Genomic DNA, 18,609 nt, shown 5'->3' with positions numbered 1-18,609 from the left:
GCGCCAGTTATGCAGTTAAAGCAAATTTGTGCGTTTAGTTTTTAACGATCTACCTATTTAGAAAAAGATAAGTACCGCGTTAGTTAATGAAGATTACCTACACAAAAGCTTTCAAAAGTGCACAAATAAATAAGAAAACGTGTTTACTTAGGTTTGTGTAAGAAACAATTTACATTTACAAACAAGGAAGATATCTAGACATTTTATGTCGTATCGTAACGAAACGTAATACTGTCATCGCCCGCGCAGGAAGTTGACAGTTGGAATGTCGAAAGTTATCTCATCTCACGACTTCATGTCTATGATCATGGTATCTCTTTCTTTTAGTGTCTATTATAAAAGTGAAAGAAAGAGATGGGCATGTTATGTGAATCTGTTTAAAAACAAATATGTTATCACTTATCATCAATAACAACAAATATGATCAAATCGCTTAGAATGGTTACAAAATTTTCTTGCAAGTTTCGTAAGATAAATGATAATAGTTGTCAAAACATACCCAGTTAAAGTAGTTAATCCATGTGCGTGTGACTAGTGGTTCTTATATCATAATACTCATAATGTCTGGAGCAAAAAACGTATTTCTTGGGTCTATTGTATCATCGTCTTCATTTAAAGATTTGTCATTTGCCGGCTATTTGGCCACTGAGAATGGAAAGGTAAGTGGACTGTATGAAATCATTTCATCAATCACCATGACTAATTTGATTGTCACAGCTTTTTAACTTCCACACTAAAAAGTCTTGTTATCTTTCAGATTACTAAATTGGGTTCAAGAGAAGAGTACAATTCCTTACAACAATCTGGAGCTTTTACCGACCACAAAACTATAACTTTGAAAGCAGATCAGCTGCTAATTCCTGGATTTGTGGATTGCCACACTCATGCCCCGCAGTTCCCTAACTTGGGTATTGGGCTTGATAGACCTTTGCTAGAATGGCTGGATAAATACACTTTCCCCTTGGAAAGCCAGTACAAAGATGTGGAATTTGCTGCCAAGGTTTATGATAAGGTTGTGGTAAGTAAAAACAGTTTATTATATGTCCCTAGTTAATTATTCAAGCGAGCTAAGAGCAGTCCATAACTATAAACCTACCAAAATTATCTCGAGCAACAATAGTTTAAATTCAGTGATTCTGCATTTTTTTTTATACAAACGAAGAATTGTGGACATTTAATATTGTGCAACTCCCAATTTAGCAGGAATTCATTGGCACCAAAGAGTACTCAAAACGAATTGCAATTACAATTGAAATATTCTTACCATGTTTCTAGCAAAGACTTCTAACCAATGGCACCACAACCGCCTGCTACTTTGGCTCTCTACATCTCGAAGGAACTATTGAGCTGGCGAAGACTGTGCTGAAACATAAACAAAGGGCACTAGTGGGCAAAGTCAGCATGAACATCAAGAATCATGCAGGATATTATAATGAGACTGCTGTTGAATTGGACCAAGTAGAGAAGTTTGTGCAAACTATTTTGTCTTATGAGGTCAGTATATAAAGCATGTTTTTTTGAGAGATCAGGTAAGGCTCCATATTAAAATAATTAAAAAAGGTGTCATATTAAAAAACTATAAATTTCAAATTTTATACTAAAATATAAACTAACCACATTGATGCGATAGACACACACTTGACCAATGGCTTGACTTGGCTATTTGTGACCAATGCTGCTAGTAAAACATAAAACTTTTTTCTTTTTCCCACTGCAATATCAGATCAACTGAGAACCGAAATTCTATTCTAAATTTAACCCATCAAGGTCGTTTTTTGTATAGCAAACATATTTTTTTTTTAGAATGACTTGGTGCAGCCAGTAATAACGCCAAGGTTTGCAGTTAGTTGTGATGAGCCTCTGATGACTGGTTTGGCAAAGATAGCCCAGAAGTATGACTGCAGGATACAGGTTAGATGACTTATAAGTAGAACCAGGTTCTATATAGAATAACTATTGTAACCAATATAAAGTAGGTCCTACTTTATATTGGTAACAATAGTTATTCCAAATTTAAGCTAAATAGCGTAGTAGCTTGCCTGCAGCAATATATTTAATAAACATGCGTATTGTTATTCTTTCAGAGTCACATATCTGAGAACCTGAAGGAAATAGAATATGTGTTAGAAATGTACCCATCTTGTACAAGTTATGGAGAAGTGTATGACAAAAGTGAACTCCTCAATAACAAGGTAAATATTTTTACAACGTACATACCTACATAGGCTATATTTGCTTGTTGCTTATGAGCTGTCCTTTTTTTACGTATGGGGTGTGGGGAAATGACCGAACGGGATAGTCTTATGTATCTTCAGGGGCGTAGCCAGAGGATATGACAAAAGTTTCCCTGCTGCTGGCTTTTGCCCATTTTGGCGCCCCCCCTTGGATGGCGCCAGGGGCACTTGCACCCCCCCCCCTAGCTACGCCACTGTGTATCTTTCAGTAGGAGTAGCAGAGAAAGCGCTGTTATTGTTTGTCCTCGTCAGTCTCACATTTTTTTATTCCCCACTGTAAATTTGTATGGTTTAAGGTGGGGTACAAATCTAATTGATCAACTATATTGTCGCATTGCGTATGTTCCGTCCCTCGCGGGCGCACGCGTATAGCTCATCTATGTAATGCTAGGTCTATGATAGATAATAAATCTATAAGTATGTATAGAATACCTACATAGTAACAATATTACAATATACTCAGTAAGTAATAAAATTAGGTTAAGCTAGATATTGATTGCAAGAAATGGCAGATCAGAACTTGTTGGAGATCCCGACTCTTCATCATGAAATTATACTTTTAATTTGTTACCTACAGCTATGTTATTTTAATTCCAGTGCATCATGGCCCACGCCATTCACCTAAACGAAGCAGAGATGTCGCTGCTGGCGGCGCGAGGTGTGTCGCTAGCGCACTGCCCCGCGTCCAACACGCGGCTGCGCTCCGGGCTGTGCCCCGTGCGCAAATACCGCCAGCGAGGGCTACGCGTGGGCTTGGGGACAGGTAGATATACAGTGTGGAAAAAATTTATGGGCCCTGGAGGGAAAGCGCCTTAAAACCTTAAGTTAGGCCATTTTACTTAAAGGAAACATTCTTTTATTTTTAAGAAGAGACAAAACTGCATTCAAATGCTAAAATGAAAAAACTAAACAGACATCTGTGCTTAATTAATACAGATTTCCTAATGACAGTAAGATTATCTTCTTTTAAAATGCTAATATTAGCCAATTCTATAGAAGGTGTAATGAAGTAATGTGTAGACTGTGCGGAAATAGAAGAGTCGTAGAATGTATTGGATCCCATACATTTCACGACTCGACTCTTTCCGCACAGACTAACGCATAATCCTCAGGCGAGAGGTCATCATTTGCAACTCGTTAAGCTATTTCGATCATTATACCCCCATTAATAAGGTTCCTATGGTACCTACAGACGTGTCAGGCGGCGACAGCGCGTCGATACTAGACGCTGTGCGCAGAAGCATGGACGTGTCCACGCATTTGGACCTGCAGGCGGGAGGAGACAACGCCATTAGCTGGAAGGAAGCGTTTTACTTAGCTACTATGGGAGGCGCTGAAGGTACTTTTACTCCCTACTCGTATTCAGTTTTTTTTTAAATGACTAATGTAGAATGATAAGACAGATAAGGACAAATGAATTGTAATTTAAATTAGGTAATTTTTTTATAATTAACAGCATTAGAAATTTACTGTTTGGTCTTCAGAATGTTACTTGGTTTTAGTGGTACTACAGAGTTCAAGAAGACCATAGTTTAATACTTACCTACCTATAACTATCAAAATGACTAATAAATATGCCTTAATTGATTTGAAGTTATCACGTAAAATGACCACGTTGTCAAGGGGATAGGGGTTTCCCAAACTTTACCCACATAGAGTTAAACCAAGAAAAGTGCAGAGATTTTGACAGCATACGCAGTGCAGGTGTTATTTTAAACGTCAAACTTCTATGAAAATATGACGTAGAAATAACACTAGCACTGCGTGTTTTCAAAATCTCTGCACTTGGTCTAACTCTAGCACTTTAACCGTTATTTTTCCTCCACAGCTCTAAATCTGGATCACAAAATCGGCAACTTCCAAGTGGGCAAAGATGTCGACGCTCTTCTGGTGGACGTGTACGCCGCCGGCAATATCGACCGGCACGAGTACTCCGTGGACAAGACGGAAGAGGAACGCGTCGCAAGCCTCTTGCAGAAGTTCGTGTATCTGGCCGATGATAGAAACATCTTGCAGGTTTACGTTAAGGGGGAACTAGTTAAAGATATAAGCAATGGGGTTGGCAACTGTCAAAGGTTTGCATAGCTTGCCCCTTTTTCTATGAGATTTGGCTTAAAGGGCTGGCATCCAGGGCATTAAACAAAAGTTTGACAAGGATTGACAGGGCAAGCTATATGTGTGTGTGTGTGTACTTCGGCCAACCCCATTGAGAAAGGTTAAATACGTTGGTAAGTGCGACTGCCGAGTACAGATAAAATATAAGTAGGTATTGGGAAGTCAATGACTGGAATTATTTGTGTTCGGTTGTCGCACTGTACCTAGAGATGAGAAAATATATTAGTAATATTAGATAGGTATGTCACTGGAAATCAATAAATGAAATGCCATACTTTAATTTATTATTTTTTATTCTCGTGTAAGTTCTTTATAATTCGTGTAGAAAATGTGCAAATAATGTGACAATAACAACTGAAATTAATTAGCGAAATACCATATTTAATACTATCAAGAATCAATATTAAATTGGATTCCATTTAATTTCAGAAATACATTTTATAATGTCAAAGAAAGTTAATGAATTTCCGTTACGTTTGGTAATAAAAATAAGTATTATACAAAATGCTTTTATAGTAACACTGTTATTATTTTGTTAAAGCTCTGAGATCTCTAATAAAAGTTAATGAGAAAAGATTCATAATACTCAAATGCAACTGGTGTTGTTGAAAATACTTAAATCGGTGGAATGATCTGACATTCAAGTATTCGAGTGTCATTAATAAATTATATAAGTAATTAATAACATAAACAGTCTTATAAAATCAAAAATAATATTTCTACATTTAGAGCAACTTATACGTTATTGTACAAAATAGTAGATATAGCTATGTTAAACGTTAGAAATATAATTTTATCTAAAAAAAATAGGACGCATTGAATCATATAGTAATACACTAATGGTTATAATTTATAAAAAAAGGTTTGCTGTTGCTATCACGGCTTTTATATACTATTTCGTAAAGCCCGCTCGTGATAGCAAAAGCAGTAAGTACCAACAGCAACACACTTGACTGCCCACATGTTGATATCATGTTATTGTTCCTAGGTTAACCGTCAGTAGTGTGTGGCTGATGGTACGTCGCGCCACTGTCATACACGACGACACTAGTTCACCTCGACCTTCTACAAATTGTTTCCCTAACACTACTCAATGAACACAGGAACGTGGGCGTGCAAATCCTAGAGATGCAGGCCCGTTCTTATACTTTATTACAACATACACATCTAAGTAGGCTAACAAACAACCCTTCTAGCAGTATTCAGAACACTACTTCCCGCTACGCTACAGTATGGCCACAGAACAACAGGTATCACACAAAAACCACAAATTTGTTTGATATTCTTTATATAACACACGTAATGTCACATTACGCATACATATATAGCTATATCAATATTTGATGATAAAAAAACAATGAGTGCGATGGTTTCATTAGGCAACGAAAAGCAGACTAACAACTGCTTAAAACCTACTTACATATGTATAAAACATAAATTGCTGTCTTCTAACATCTTACTAAATAATATTGAAGCAATCAGATCATGTTCTGAAGTTTAGTCTCATATGTTGAACAATTACATGTCTTTTGACTTGCATTGAATAAACTAATCTAAACAGTCTTAAATATATGTTATATATTATATAACTAACACATCCTGTGCGAACCAATGTGCATAACAATAATTTAAGTTTTTTTTATAAAGTAAATTAGTAACGCGAGCATAATTTGAATACAGATACGAGTATCTACAGTAAGAGTAGTAAGACTATAGTTTATGGACAACAGAGATTATATAAGCATTTTTCCCTTTCTACCAATTAAGTTCGAGAGGGACGAATGCCTACTTTATGCCGATGTCTTGCTGATAAACGAGCTACAATAGAAAACTTCACAATCATCCTAGCACCTCACATTGCAATGAAGAATTTATAAAAATACTTCTGTGGTTCCGGAATAACAAACTCAATTTTGTACTATCCAATAATAGACATATAAAACCTACTTGTTGAATTAACATAGTGTGTTAGGTTTAATATGAAGGGATTTTTTTGTAAAAGTATCAAAGTTATTACTAAAAATTTCAGTCTTTTGCGTCTGGCTTACTTTGGCGAATAGATACCATAAATTACTATCTTCGTTTTAGAAAAATTAGGAAAACTGAAACAATCCGGAACAATACGGACTAGGGAACTATTGGAATATAATCGAAATATGAGCAAAACTGGTGATTGAAGGATTAATTGATGAATGAGGTAGAACAGAATATAAAACGAAATAATATTTACGATAGAAAATAAAATATTTTGTTCATAATTTACCATGTCCCATAGTAATAGAAATGGTAATATTATTTTGCGTTTAACACTATCTTATTACATATATCTACGTTATATATTTACAGGAATGTATTAAACATTGTGATATCGAAGTAATTGGGTACTTCATTAAAAATCAATTCTTTCTCCACACATAGCTGAACCTCTATAGTAGTAATAGGTGATAACTAAGCGATCCATTCTCATAATAAATTCGATAATATATTATTTTTACAAAATTATAGCAATAGCACAGTCGAACAAAGCTTATGTCACAAAATCTACGGTATTAACAGAATCTACAATTGCTCTTTATTTCCTGTATTACGGTAAACTTGTTAGGTATTTTGAAATAACTGAACAAAAGTATAAAACAAATCGTTAAAATGTATACCTGCCCACCTATTACATAACTTAAGTCGAAAAACAGATCATATGAGACTTCAATATTTAAAAGGCTATTGTAAACCTAAATTAATGCTGAACTTATTGCAATGCAGCTCACCACTCATTACAATTATCAATACATTTGTGATGGTGTTCTATATCCTATATATATAGCTTTTTCGTCATGCAAATAAAAATAGGAAAACAGCATGCTAGTCTTCATAAAAAATGCAATGCTATGAAAACTAACAAAACACTACCTATTACAAATTGATTAACTGAATCGGTTGAGTAATGCTGCGAACTTAGGGAAAGATTGAGTTAAATTAAATCCAACGATTTCCTTTCCTTCGAGGTAGTTCGTTTTGGTAGCCGTAAGTGTAGTAACTTTATCAACACAGGTCGCCTCATGGTGAAGTGGCCTCTGAGATCTATGGATATACGCAATATAAAGGTTCCCATTGCGTTTCCATTAACCCTTGAATGCATAGTGATGTATGTATGTACACAACAAAAAACATATAATTTTATGCATAATTAGGTAAAATCTATTTGGTCCTGTATAATTATTTTGATCGTAAATTAATACGCTTTCCGTTGTTTTATTCAAATTTGCGCAGTATTTAAGTTTAAAAAAATTACATTTCTTTTAACACGAAATGGCGGAAAATTGGAAAAATTTGATGATTTTTAGTATGTAATTTAGGCGGTTTTTTCGGGGTTTGTAATTATTTATATTTAAAATCTTTATTATAGGTATATTACAAATAGTATAAATTTCTAATGGTAGTAAGATTTTTTATATATCTTTTACCAATAATTGTATAAATTTACATAAATTATTATTTACCCTATGTAAATTCTAATACTGGTTAAGCAGTGAAAATCGATGTTTTAATTTTAATTTTTCCTAGAATCAGTAAACAATTATGTAAGACATATATTAATTCCAGGCAAAAAGAAAAAATCATGCATTTAAGGGTTAATGTCGTTTCGAATACGATGGCTTAAAGATCGGCAATGTATCCTGGGAGCAATAGGCGTCCTCTGCGAGGCTGGAGGCCGAAGAGAATATTGACTGACAACGAGCCTCAGATGCTATTCAGTCACGCGGTCACACTGCGAGGCCGAAGACTTAGATAACTAATAAAAATCCTTATATCAGGTTTAGTGACGCGCTTTGGTGTAGGCACACCAAGCTAGTCGATGTCGACCGTGATCTCGCATCAGGCAGTTATTTTACGAGGCTGGAGAGTGATTGACTTCTCAGACGACTCTAACTGAATATCGTGTAGGTAAGCGATAATCGATTACTGCGAAGCCGGATACTAAGATAACTAAAAAAAAACCTCAGGTCAGGTTTCGTTGCGCGCGGTCATTTTACGAGGCTAACTACGACTAAATGAAGATGGTGTGGTGTATTTAAGGAAGCGACAGTCGATCACTGCGAGGCCGAAGACTTAAATAACTAATAAGAAGCCTCAGATCAGGTTCCGTGGCGCGCTTCGGTGTAGGCACTCCTAGGTAGGTGATGTCGACCTTGATTTCGCGTCAGGCGGTTATTTTACGAGGCTGGAGAGCGAGCGGGACCTCAGTGTCGGAGTGCGTGAGCGCGCGGCACGCGGCGCCGCCCGCGCACAGACGAGCGCGCCGGGACCGCCGCCGCGAGCTGCGACGTTCGCCACCTGCCGGATAACGCACATGTAAATTGGTCTTTGTATATAATGGAACTTTGACACCATTTTTATTTAAGTGTTTGTTTTAGCGTAAAATAAGCGAAAAACCAATTTTTTAACAAGCAGATACGTCTGCGAGCGATACTACAAATTTTTATATTAAAGGAAAACATTTAAATATTTACGCTTCCGGCAGGACTCGCAAATGGGGACTTTATATACTTTCATTATCATTTTATAAACGTACCTACTCTTTTTATTCCACAATAATGTTTTCTACTACTAATCTCTAGCGCTAATTCTAATGCTATGAAATGAAACTAAGTATAGTTTCATAGCATTAGAATCGTCAATGAAGCAAAACAATCTTAATGAAAAATAGCGTAATAGTTATACCGAGTTAATTCACGGTACTTTGTGATAAAGCTCATTTTTTCTAACGTTAATAAGCGAAATGCTAAGTTCTAAGTTCGGTTGGCTAATAACAAGTTATCTAAAAAAACTCTAAATAGAAGCGAGATATAAAAATATACAAATATTAGCTGTTGTATATGTACGGCTAAACTTTTTACACAAAACAATCGACACCGTTGTACAATATGAGAAATATGTAGTTTCACTAACCCTTGCAAGTAGGCTTTCGCGGTACAAAACATTTTACAAAAATATATTATTAAAGAAAATAGTTCAGTTTATTACCTACTTATATAATGAACAAAGAAATGAGCTTACAAAATCTATAATTGTTTTGTGTAGCATTACTTCTACAACTAAAAATAAGAAAAGTTGTAGAAAGGACCAATTCCTTTACACATACCAGCGGTCCTAGCAAACAAGCAACTCAGACGTTTGTGGCAACCGTGGCATTACTTGTAATGCAATGACCATTCGATACACAGCATGCCGTGATCACATACATAGGTACATCTGACAAATGCTTCACATTCGCGACACGGAGTTCTACTTTTTTCGGATAGCACCTCACATTCCAAGCGTAACATTAACGATTTTAAATACTACATTGACACTAGGATTCTAGCAGTAAAATACTCACGATTCTCATATATGGGACTTATGGGAGCTAGAGCATGTAGTCTTCTGCAGATATACCTTACACAACGAAGCGCGCAAAACATATGACACCATATTATTTGTAGAGCCTTAAAAACGGATCATATATTTTTGCGGGCTTCGTTGTGCAAGATATTTTTGCAGTTGTGTGTTTACATCTTTCGACGACTATCACAATTACCGAGGAAGGTCCTCCTATTTTAACATTTAATTCTTTCTGCCATAAATTAAACTCTGCTACCATTTTGAGTGGTGTACTTTTAAGGAATCTTGATACACATCGACACGTATCAAGCTAAGGAAATAATAAAGGTACCTACACATGTTTAATCTTCTTAAACATACTCAAAGTCTGTTTACCTGATAAATCATACTAATTCAAAGGAAGCCACTGCACTGTATGGCATAAACAACGTAATCAGAGTCACAATATCGTTGCAATACCAGTCGTCATTCTTTAACTGGTATTGAGTAAAAATATCCGTCGGTCTTGTTGGCTATCCATGGTATGGACGCGAGGCGAATTTTAGATCATTTTAAACGCATCCGTTTTTTGTTTCGTTTCAAGTGGAATAAAAGTACAGAGAAAGCTGTGTAAAACAAATAATAAATGACACACTAACAAACTTAAATCTATATATTTATTAGTAATTAGTTCTACAATTTGCACTAATGATATAAAAAAATACAATTACAACAAACAGATGCATGTATTTCCATAACACAAACAAACATAAAAACACAATCGATAGTGAACAAAGAAAGCATGCAAATGAAGTGTTCGTGCGGTGAAAAGGGAAAACAAACGTAACGTTGAAAGCCAAAAGCAGGACAAGCTGGCCCGAGACATACCGAGGTGTGGTTAGGATTGGCGTTCTTATTCTATATCTGTGGTAACAACGGCGGTAACACCACGCGTTGAAACCTAATGCGGTGTGAGCAAACTGCGCCAAATAGCACACGGCCAACACATACAGTCGAGCCATTGGTGCGGGTATTTGTATTGGATCCTCGTGCATCGCTTTACCTTACTCGGCTCAAGTGGTTGATCGTCGTATAACGCTCACTTTTTATTGTACACCCTCTAACTCTTTGCTTCCCTGTAATTACTTCGAAACATATCAGAAACGAGGGCGCACTCTTATTTGTAAATTCGTATTAATTAAATTAGAGTGCCGTGTCAGATTTTATTTTATTGACTACCGTCTAATATTAATAAATTAAGAATAAGAACGCAACCCCAACCGCGCTGTTAGTCCAACCGCACCGAAGCAAACGAACACAGATTCACAGTACCGGTGCGCGTCAAAACAAAAACTCTAGGCAGGCAACAAGCACGTATAGGGCCGTGCTCTCTTGGCGGTCGCCGCAGCGGCCTTGTGCGCGGGCTCGGCACGGCCGGGGCACGGGCGGGAGCGGAGGCGGGGGCGTACCGGCGCGCGCGCGCGGCGCGTCCAGCGACGCCGCGGGCTGCAGGAACCACTCGGAGCGCGTGCGCATCCGCGCCCGCTGTCGCTCGTGGACCTACCACAACCCAAGCGTCACCCTAGGGCACCCTCACCCACCCCACAAGGGAACTGAGGAGGTGCTCCTATAGTTGCCGTATCTTTTTATATCGATAGGGAAACTATAGTTTGACTAAAATTTTTAAATCGCCTCGTGTTGTTACAGATAAATCCGGCTCTAAGGACTCCAATTATAAAAAAAAGTTGATGGTTTAGTTAACCTACCCCGGGATGACATTATGGTATTGTTAAAAATGTTAACATGAAACGTGAACGTTAGTTCAGTTAGTACTACTCAACCGTCTACGATATTAGTGACAAAAAACGGGAATGACGTTAGAAATCCAGCACACCAAAATAATAAATACGACTGAAATTATCGTCAATAAATGCGTAATTTACCCTAAGTTCTGTACTTTCACAGATTATCGGCGGCATTCGAAACATATAAAAGCGTTGTATATACTGATAGAATATCGGTTTTGACGCACATTTTTCACGTGTTTTGCACACTGCACTGCGTTATTTACACGCACACACCATTGTGCGCACATATCTATCAAGCTGTGTCAATTCATAAGTTATCTGAAGGACCAAGTCAAACAAAAACAATTCTAAAAGGGCAGCCACAGATCGTCCTAAATCCACAGAAAACCAACATGCAGTTGAGAGGTGAGAATGAACCACAGATAGAGCTCAGGCATCAGACATCTATTCCGTAAATAGGACTGACATTACTATACTAGCTAATGAGAATATGAATGATGTTTATTTGTAATGAAACATCTATGAATGGTTCATTAGTTGAGAGCATCGAGTACACAAGCCCAGTCGTAATTTCGTTCTGGCAAGCTTTGCGTTAACTTCACTTCAGGGGCATCGAGTTTTTGTCACTCTGATGCGAAGTTAACGGTACGACCATTTTGCCACTGCGGTACAGGGCGACGTACATAATAGGCACACTTTTTTTTCGTATCATAATAAAATAAAGGACGCCCCTCTTACAGCAGCAAACGCACATACAACGCACTCTCAGCTCTCAGATCATGCGTAGTATCTAGCGTAGCTATTTGAAGTGTCGAATCTTTCATAATAAAATGGAGCGAATGGAGGGCCGTAGGGCAGAAAAGGTTTGAAGTTTATAACCAGTATGTTTTCATAGACGCTACGATACATTTAGAAGCTGTAAGGCCTGTAATCTTTGAGGAATATTCACGAGTACTTGACAGAACGTTTCACTTCTGGAATCATGGTACCCGATGGTAGAGACAGTACAGTACAAGTATGTCAGGAGCAGTGGACAGTGGCGCTACGGGTGGATTGAGAGAAATTTTCACCATCACTTAAAGAAAAAGTCCTTTTGTGAGCGCTAGAACCCAAACACACACTTTATACATTTGGAGAAATACTTTTAGGTAAATGTACTTAGTATTGAACCATAATAACTTTGAAACATGTAACATAATGATTGATTATTTATCAAGTACATAATATATTTAATTTCTAAATGACGTTTAACTTTTGAACTAACTCAAGAAACTAACGTTCATTATATGCCTATTTTAGCCACTGCAGTCTCTTTAAGAAGAGGCAGCAACTGCCTTAACACATTCACCGCCAGCAACCCGCTAGGCGGGTTTTCTGTTCGTGGGAGCTTTTCGCTACAAAGCGGAAATTACGTGTTATCGGCTACTCTCGTAGCACTGACGAAGCTCGCGCTGACAGTGAACGTGTTCAATGTGATATGAACGTTAACGCAACTTTGTATAGGCTGGGCTTTCTTTTCTCGCTCAAATTATACGGCGTGATATCGTGAACATTTTATTTCGTATTCGACGGTCGCTATTAAATATATCACAATGGTCATGGTGCCCAAGAATATCACATTGGCCGCTCCGATACATCTGATGCTGAGCATCCATTACAATTGAGTTACACGCTGTGTAATTAAGTCGTGCGGAATAGGGTAGTTGACACATGTTGAATTTTGTAACTAAATCTAGTTAAATAGATAGAAAATGAGCAATTTATCAAGTTTCGAAAAAAAACTTTTTTTATTATTTTTTAAATAGGAAAAAATAAAGGTACCATTCGATTCCTTATATTTTATAAAAAAAAATTGTATTGCAACAATATACATAAACTCAACATTTCACTGACAAAATCACAATTTCCTTGTTTTTCATACATCGAAACCGGCTTCTAAGCAAAATGACACAGTGACGTCACGATGTGTTGCCATTTTGTGTCCCATACAGACATTTGATCCTCAAAACAAACCTGATCGACTGATACCATAAAAAAAATTGTCAACTACCCAATTCTAATGGCGACCGACCATCATGGCTAGTGCGCGATCTTTGTTCATATTCAAGTCAACCAGAATGTCCACCAAACGTTTAAAACAGCTTGAATCATGTGAGCGCAAGCGTACCTGGGGGAGATAGGAGAGACTCTTGGTGCTCTCCGCATACTTGTTGACGGCTCGGAGCTCGTCCAGCGTCATGTGCGGGCTGGAGTTGCTGCGCGACGACTGCGACGATGAACTCACCGACACCTGAACAATTCTTTTTTTTTACAATTATGGCCTGGAAAACTTGAACAATTATAGATGCGTTTTTGGGGTAAGTTATAATGTACGATTCGCTATAAAACTCGGGCGCGTCTTGGAAATCGTGCATAAGTCTATCAGCAAATTCAGCAACATCGCAACTAAAATGGCACCGAGTCACGATGAAAAAATGTTTTCGAAAAAATTGCGTTAGAGTCCAGTGAACTTTCTACGGCTTTTCAAAATCGAAATATAATTAGGAATACACTGTTAAAGCCTCCAGTTTCTACCAAGTAAAGTGTAATATTCAAAAACATTGATGGTTATGTTTTTGAATATTACACTTTACTTGTAGGTAAGACTATAACGACTAAACGACCTTAGACATAATTGTTTTTCAAAAACCTAATATACTCATACTCATATTTTATTAATAACATAAATTACAATTATAATTGTATACACTGTAATATTTCAGAAATATAATAGTTACTTTCTCACGTTTTTATCAAGACTGTATTCTCCTAAAGAAGTGCAATTATAAAATGCCACTGTAGAAACTAATCAAATGATTGCTCGAAAATTACCAAAAAGCCCTCGTGCCGTCCTCGTCGCACGTACCTTGAACACGCTCTCCTCGAGCGAGATGGACAGCCTGGTGCAGGAGTCGAGCAGTGAGTGCTCGGGTATGATGCCGAGCCCGAGCACGCCGCCGGCCGCGCTGCCGCCGACGACGCCCATCAGCGCGGGCATCGACTGGCATTCCTCGGACTTTGCTAAACCTGACAATGTATGCAGTGTTAATACGGTTTAGATTTTAAAGATCTGTTACAGATCAAATGGGGCATTTTCTATGAAAAGGGACCTTATTGTCGATGAAGCTTATGCCGCACAGCGTCGCGCGGCATTGTATTTATATTTATATCGGAGCATCGTTAATAATGGCGTAAGCGCCATCGGCAATAAGGTCCCTTTTTATAGAAAATATCACAAACATTTTTCAGAAAATAATAAAAAAATGATCCTAAAGCTTTAACGAATGGGATAAATCTTTAGTTTTTAGGGTTCCGTACCCAAGGGGTAAAAACGGGACCCTATTACTAAGACTCCGCTGTCCGTCTGTCTGTCACCAGGCTGTATCTCATGAACCGCGATAGCTAGACAGTTGAAATTTTCACAGATGATGTATTTCTGTTGCCGCTATAACAACAAATACTAAAAAGTACGGAACCCTCGGTGCGCGAGTCCGACTCGCACTTGGCCGGTTTTTTTAGTACTTAATCAACACCTGACGAACAGATTTAAAAAGTTTATCTGTAGTAAAAACTAAAAAGCGCTAAGTGCATGGGCGTAGCCACGGTGGGGCAAGGTGGGGCAGTTGCCCCACCCTGATCTCTGACCGCTTCTGGTCTCTGACCGGAAAATTAAATATTAATTTAGGTAATTTAAAAATTACTCCGCGAATCGAGTGCGCATGCACAGAGATCGTGTCTTTTATAGTTTATAGTTTTTTGTCTATTAGAGTTATTTGCGATTTCCGGACAAAGTTAAGGCCAGTCCAGACGGGAGCAATTTTTCGCCAATCTGATTAAATTGTCTGATGAAATCAGGTGGTGCGGACGCAAACGCCAATATGGCTCGCTGATTTCGACCACCGATTATGACCGATATTACTGAAAAAATTGTGGAGCATACACAAGAATACCAATTTATGACGCTAGTATTCGCGTTTGGGGGCATTTGTTCAATTTAGAACGCTCAAATATTTAAAAAATAAAAAATATTTAAACGATTAAAAAATGCCCCCCAAATACTAGCGTCACAAATTGGTTTTCCTGCATCCGCACCCCATTTTATCGGTAATATCGGTCATAATCGGCAAGCCAAATTGGCGTTTGCAAGGCCTGATTTGACCGGACAATTTAATCAGATTAGGGAAAAATTGTCTCCGTCTGGACAGGCCTGAAGTTAGATTATTTACAGGCTTTTTTTCTTCCTTGTTAGTACCTATTAATTATTAAATCTACCCTAGTCTTGTGCTATTCTCACAACTACAATCTTACTATCTAGTAATGAAAAAAAATGTTTCTGTTACTACTGCACTCAACCCCTGGTTTACCAATAAAAATAAACCAGGGTTCGAAACAAAACAGCCTACGTACACTAAAACTAATAATTGAAATACTCCGTAAAAGTATCGACTCGAAAAAAAAATCTTTCAATCGTAATATGATTTGCCTTATGGGAATATAGTTCAGATCCGGAAACCGCTTTCAACTTTTAGTATGTTATTTAGTATTGGGTTTCCAAAATTGCCGGGAGACAGCGGTACCGGCCATCTACTTCAGCGGAATGACTCTCGCCTCTTTGCGAATATTCCATATTGCTCCCAAACTGCATTGCACATACACATGTGGGGTATTAAATGAAAGCCAATTAAATATTCTATATTTAATTTCTACACTGTAGTAGTTTAAGAGCAATTTAGAAAAGAAATGAAAATGACGTAAAAAAAAACGATTATTTGGGTTTTACAACCAAACCAAAAGTCGGACGTTAAAGCGATGCACTACAATATTAAAGATGATGTCTCAAGCCATACACAGATATCAAAAAATCAAAATCAGAGAAATTGTACCAAAATATAGGTATTTGCCAGAACAACTGCATTAAAGTATAAAAAAATCTAAATTGGTCATTTTCAAGTTTTGGAGACCCAATACCATGCCCAACAACATACTAAAAGTTGATGGCGGTTTCCGGATCTGAACTATCTCTTCGACCGTTTCCCATAAGGCATAGTACTATTTATCCGCTCCTCTTTCCCCTAACATGAATTAAAATAGGGATTAATGATTTTTTTATTTGCATTAATTATTTTTATGATTTTGACCCATGTTCTTTCACTGATATGCGTTAAAATTGTTAAATAACAAACGAAATCGTCAACGCCATCTATACGACAGTAGGCCAAAGCTAGTAGCGCCCTCTGAGCGAGAATCAAATTTTCTTGATTTTCGAGGCACGTTTTTTCCTTAGACTGTATCCATCTATTACGGAGTTATATCTATCTTTGCCCTAACCCTCACTCTCCTGTAGATCGAAAATATTCGAGCGGTTTAACCGTACCCTGTATAGTAACTGTTCAGCGTTGGAGGTAATGGCGACCAAATGAAAGCAGAGAATCTGATATCTTAATTTAATGTTTTACAGAAGGCTGGTTAGAAAAAGTGGGCTTATCTACATACATGTAGAAGCTTATATAGTAAAGTACAGCGCCACACTATGACACTACGGATTGGTTAGGAACTATTACATACATTGACATAGCTAACAGCTTATTGAGCACTTAAACTAGTACACAATAGTTTCGGTAGATGTCACCTTTACATATCATAGGACGATTGAGAGACTTAATCTGTCTAGATTAGGTAAGTAGGTACTTAGGTATGCTAATACCTACTTATCTGCTACTTGTTAAGATAGGTCTTAACAGTAACAGGGTACGGTTGAAACAGCCTCCCCTACTTCTGCCCCACCCCTTAAAAAATGCTGGCTACGCCCATGGCTAAGTGATGAATTTTTCCTAAAAGTAAAGACTGTAATAGATAACTACACTTTCAGAAGCTCAGCTTCGATAGCCGCCAAACGAAATGACAACATGATATGTTATCGGTCAACATTACAAAGATATTAAAAGGGCAATACGACGTTTTGATACATTATCAGATAATGAAAATAAAGAAAATGTTATGTATGACATTTTCGTCACATTTATCTTTTCATTAAAAAGCTTGGCTCGTGACATTTAGCTCTGACCTTTTGTTCGTCCCCGTGGAATGTCGTCGGCACACATGAAAAAGCCGGATATGTACTAATTTGTTAAACTTAGATACCTAACTACTGTGATTGTGACGGTAGAATTTGTTCTTAAAAAATTATTTAACGATCTTTCTTCTCTTATTTTTAAACGATTATTATATTTAAGTTAAACACTACATAACATATTTCTAAATCGTTCTGAATTAGTGTGTAAATGTCAATGTAATACATGTGAGTGAACTGGGATGATTTTTATGATTTTTTGTTTAATTATGATCCCAAAATTAGTAATCGTGATTTGTGACTGATAAAACAATGGACGTAGTTATAAGAAAAGTATCGAAACTACAAAAACGAAACGTTATGATATCGACTTTTTGTAATGAAGGTTTTCTTCTTTGAAAACAAATGAAAAAAACAATGACACTCTTTTTCGTAACTTCAAAGGTTCATAACATAAAAAATAGTGTCAAACATTTGCTTTTCGTGACTAAATATTAGTACTATTAGCTTGATTCGTTTCGTATAACTTCGTCCAAATATTCGGTGATATCTACACAATCAATACATCACTAGTGCCAACAACCCGTTACCGATACCAACAGTAAGTTATAAATTTTACTCAGCATTCACAATTTGAACTCACCAGACGTATTTACAATATTGACTAGATAAAATGGTACTTGACTAGTTTTAATAGTTGTCAGACACATTCAGACGACCTGCGGAAGATGTACAAGTTAAGTACGATTAACGTAAAATGCTTTATTAGATGAGAAGTGGGCAAATGACAACTTTTGAATACAGGATTATCGAATTTAAGAAATGATGACAGCGAATAAACATACTATAGGTTGCACTCCAATTCGACAGGTTTAAAAAAATATATCAAAGGCTGGGCTGGGCTAGGCTGTCAAAGAGAAGGCAGAGGACCGCGAAACATGGAAATTGCTCCACCGACAAGAGACTTAAGTATATGATGATGAAA

The 18,609-nt window shown here is 37.2% G+C and overlaps 2 protein-coding genes across 6 annotated transcripts in view; one reads left to right on the top strand and one right to left on the bottom strand.

Moving 5' to 3' along the window:
* The first annotated feature begins 419 nt into the window (after positions 1-419).
* Positions 420-4,629, top strand: LOC134755805 (guanine deaminase). The gene is made up of 8 exons (XM_063692417.1): positions 420-659; positions 758-1,018; positions 1,276-1,494; positions 1,804-1,911; positions 2,085-2,192; positions 2,832-2,997; positions 3,427-3,573; positions 4,063-4,629. The coding sequence occupies exons 1-8, from the start codon at positions 561-563 to the stop codon at positions 4,317-4,319; spliced, it is 1,365 nt and encodes a 454-aa protein (XP_063548487.1). The 5' UTR covers positions 420-560; the 3' UTR covers positions 4,320-4,629.
* Positions 4,625-18,609, bottom strand: part of LOC134755767 (uncharacterized) — a 39,337-nt gene continuing 25,352 nt past the window's right edge. For 2 of the 5 annotated variants that reach the window (XM_063692358.1, XM_063692367.1), the window contains 4 exons: positions 14,421-14,581; positions 13,683-13,805; positions 11,177-11,267; positions 4,625-8,681 (listed from right to left, as the gene is read on the bottom strand). In XM_063692358.1, coding sequence (XP_063548428.1) covers positions 8,548-8,681; positions 11,177-11,267; positions 13,683-13,805; positions 14,421-14,581 — 509 coding nt within the window. In that variant the 3' untranslated portion in view covers positions 4,625-8,547. Of the gene's footprint in view, positions 8,682-11,039; positions 11,268-12,585; positions 12,618-13,682; positions 13,806-14,420; positions 14,582-18,609 lie in introns of all 5 variants that reach the window. The other 3 variants (XM_063692376.1, XM_063692393.1, XM_063692384.1) reach the window with 3 other exon arrangements.

The sequence above is a fragment of the Cydia strobilella genome, chromosome 1, assembly GCF_947568885.1.
Source record: "Cydia strobilella chromosome 1, ilCydStro3.1, whole genome shotgun sequence".
Classification (NCBI taxonomy): Eukaryota; Metazoa; Arthropoda; class Insecta; order Lepidoptera; family Tortricidae; genus Cydia; species Cydia strobilella.
This window is presented reverse-complemented; position numbering and strand designations above follow the sequence as displayed.

Excerpts from the sequence above, each read along its gene's own strand:
- LOC134755805 (XM_063692417.1), top strand. The coding sequence starts at position 561 with ATGTCTGGAGCAAAAAACGTATTTCTTGGGTCTATTGTATCATCGTCT. Across the intron at positions 2,193-2,831 it reads GTGAACTCCTCAATAACAAG|TGCATCATGGCCCACGCCAT; the intron begins GTAAATATTTTT and ends TTTTAATTCCAG. Across the intron at positions 3,574-4,062 it reads TACTATGGGAGGCGCTGAAG|CTCTAAATCTGGATCACAAA; the intron begins GTACTTTTACTC and ends TTTCCTCCACAG.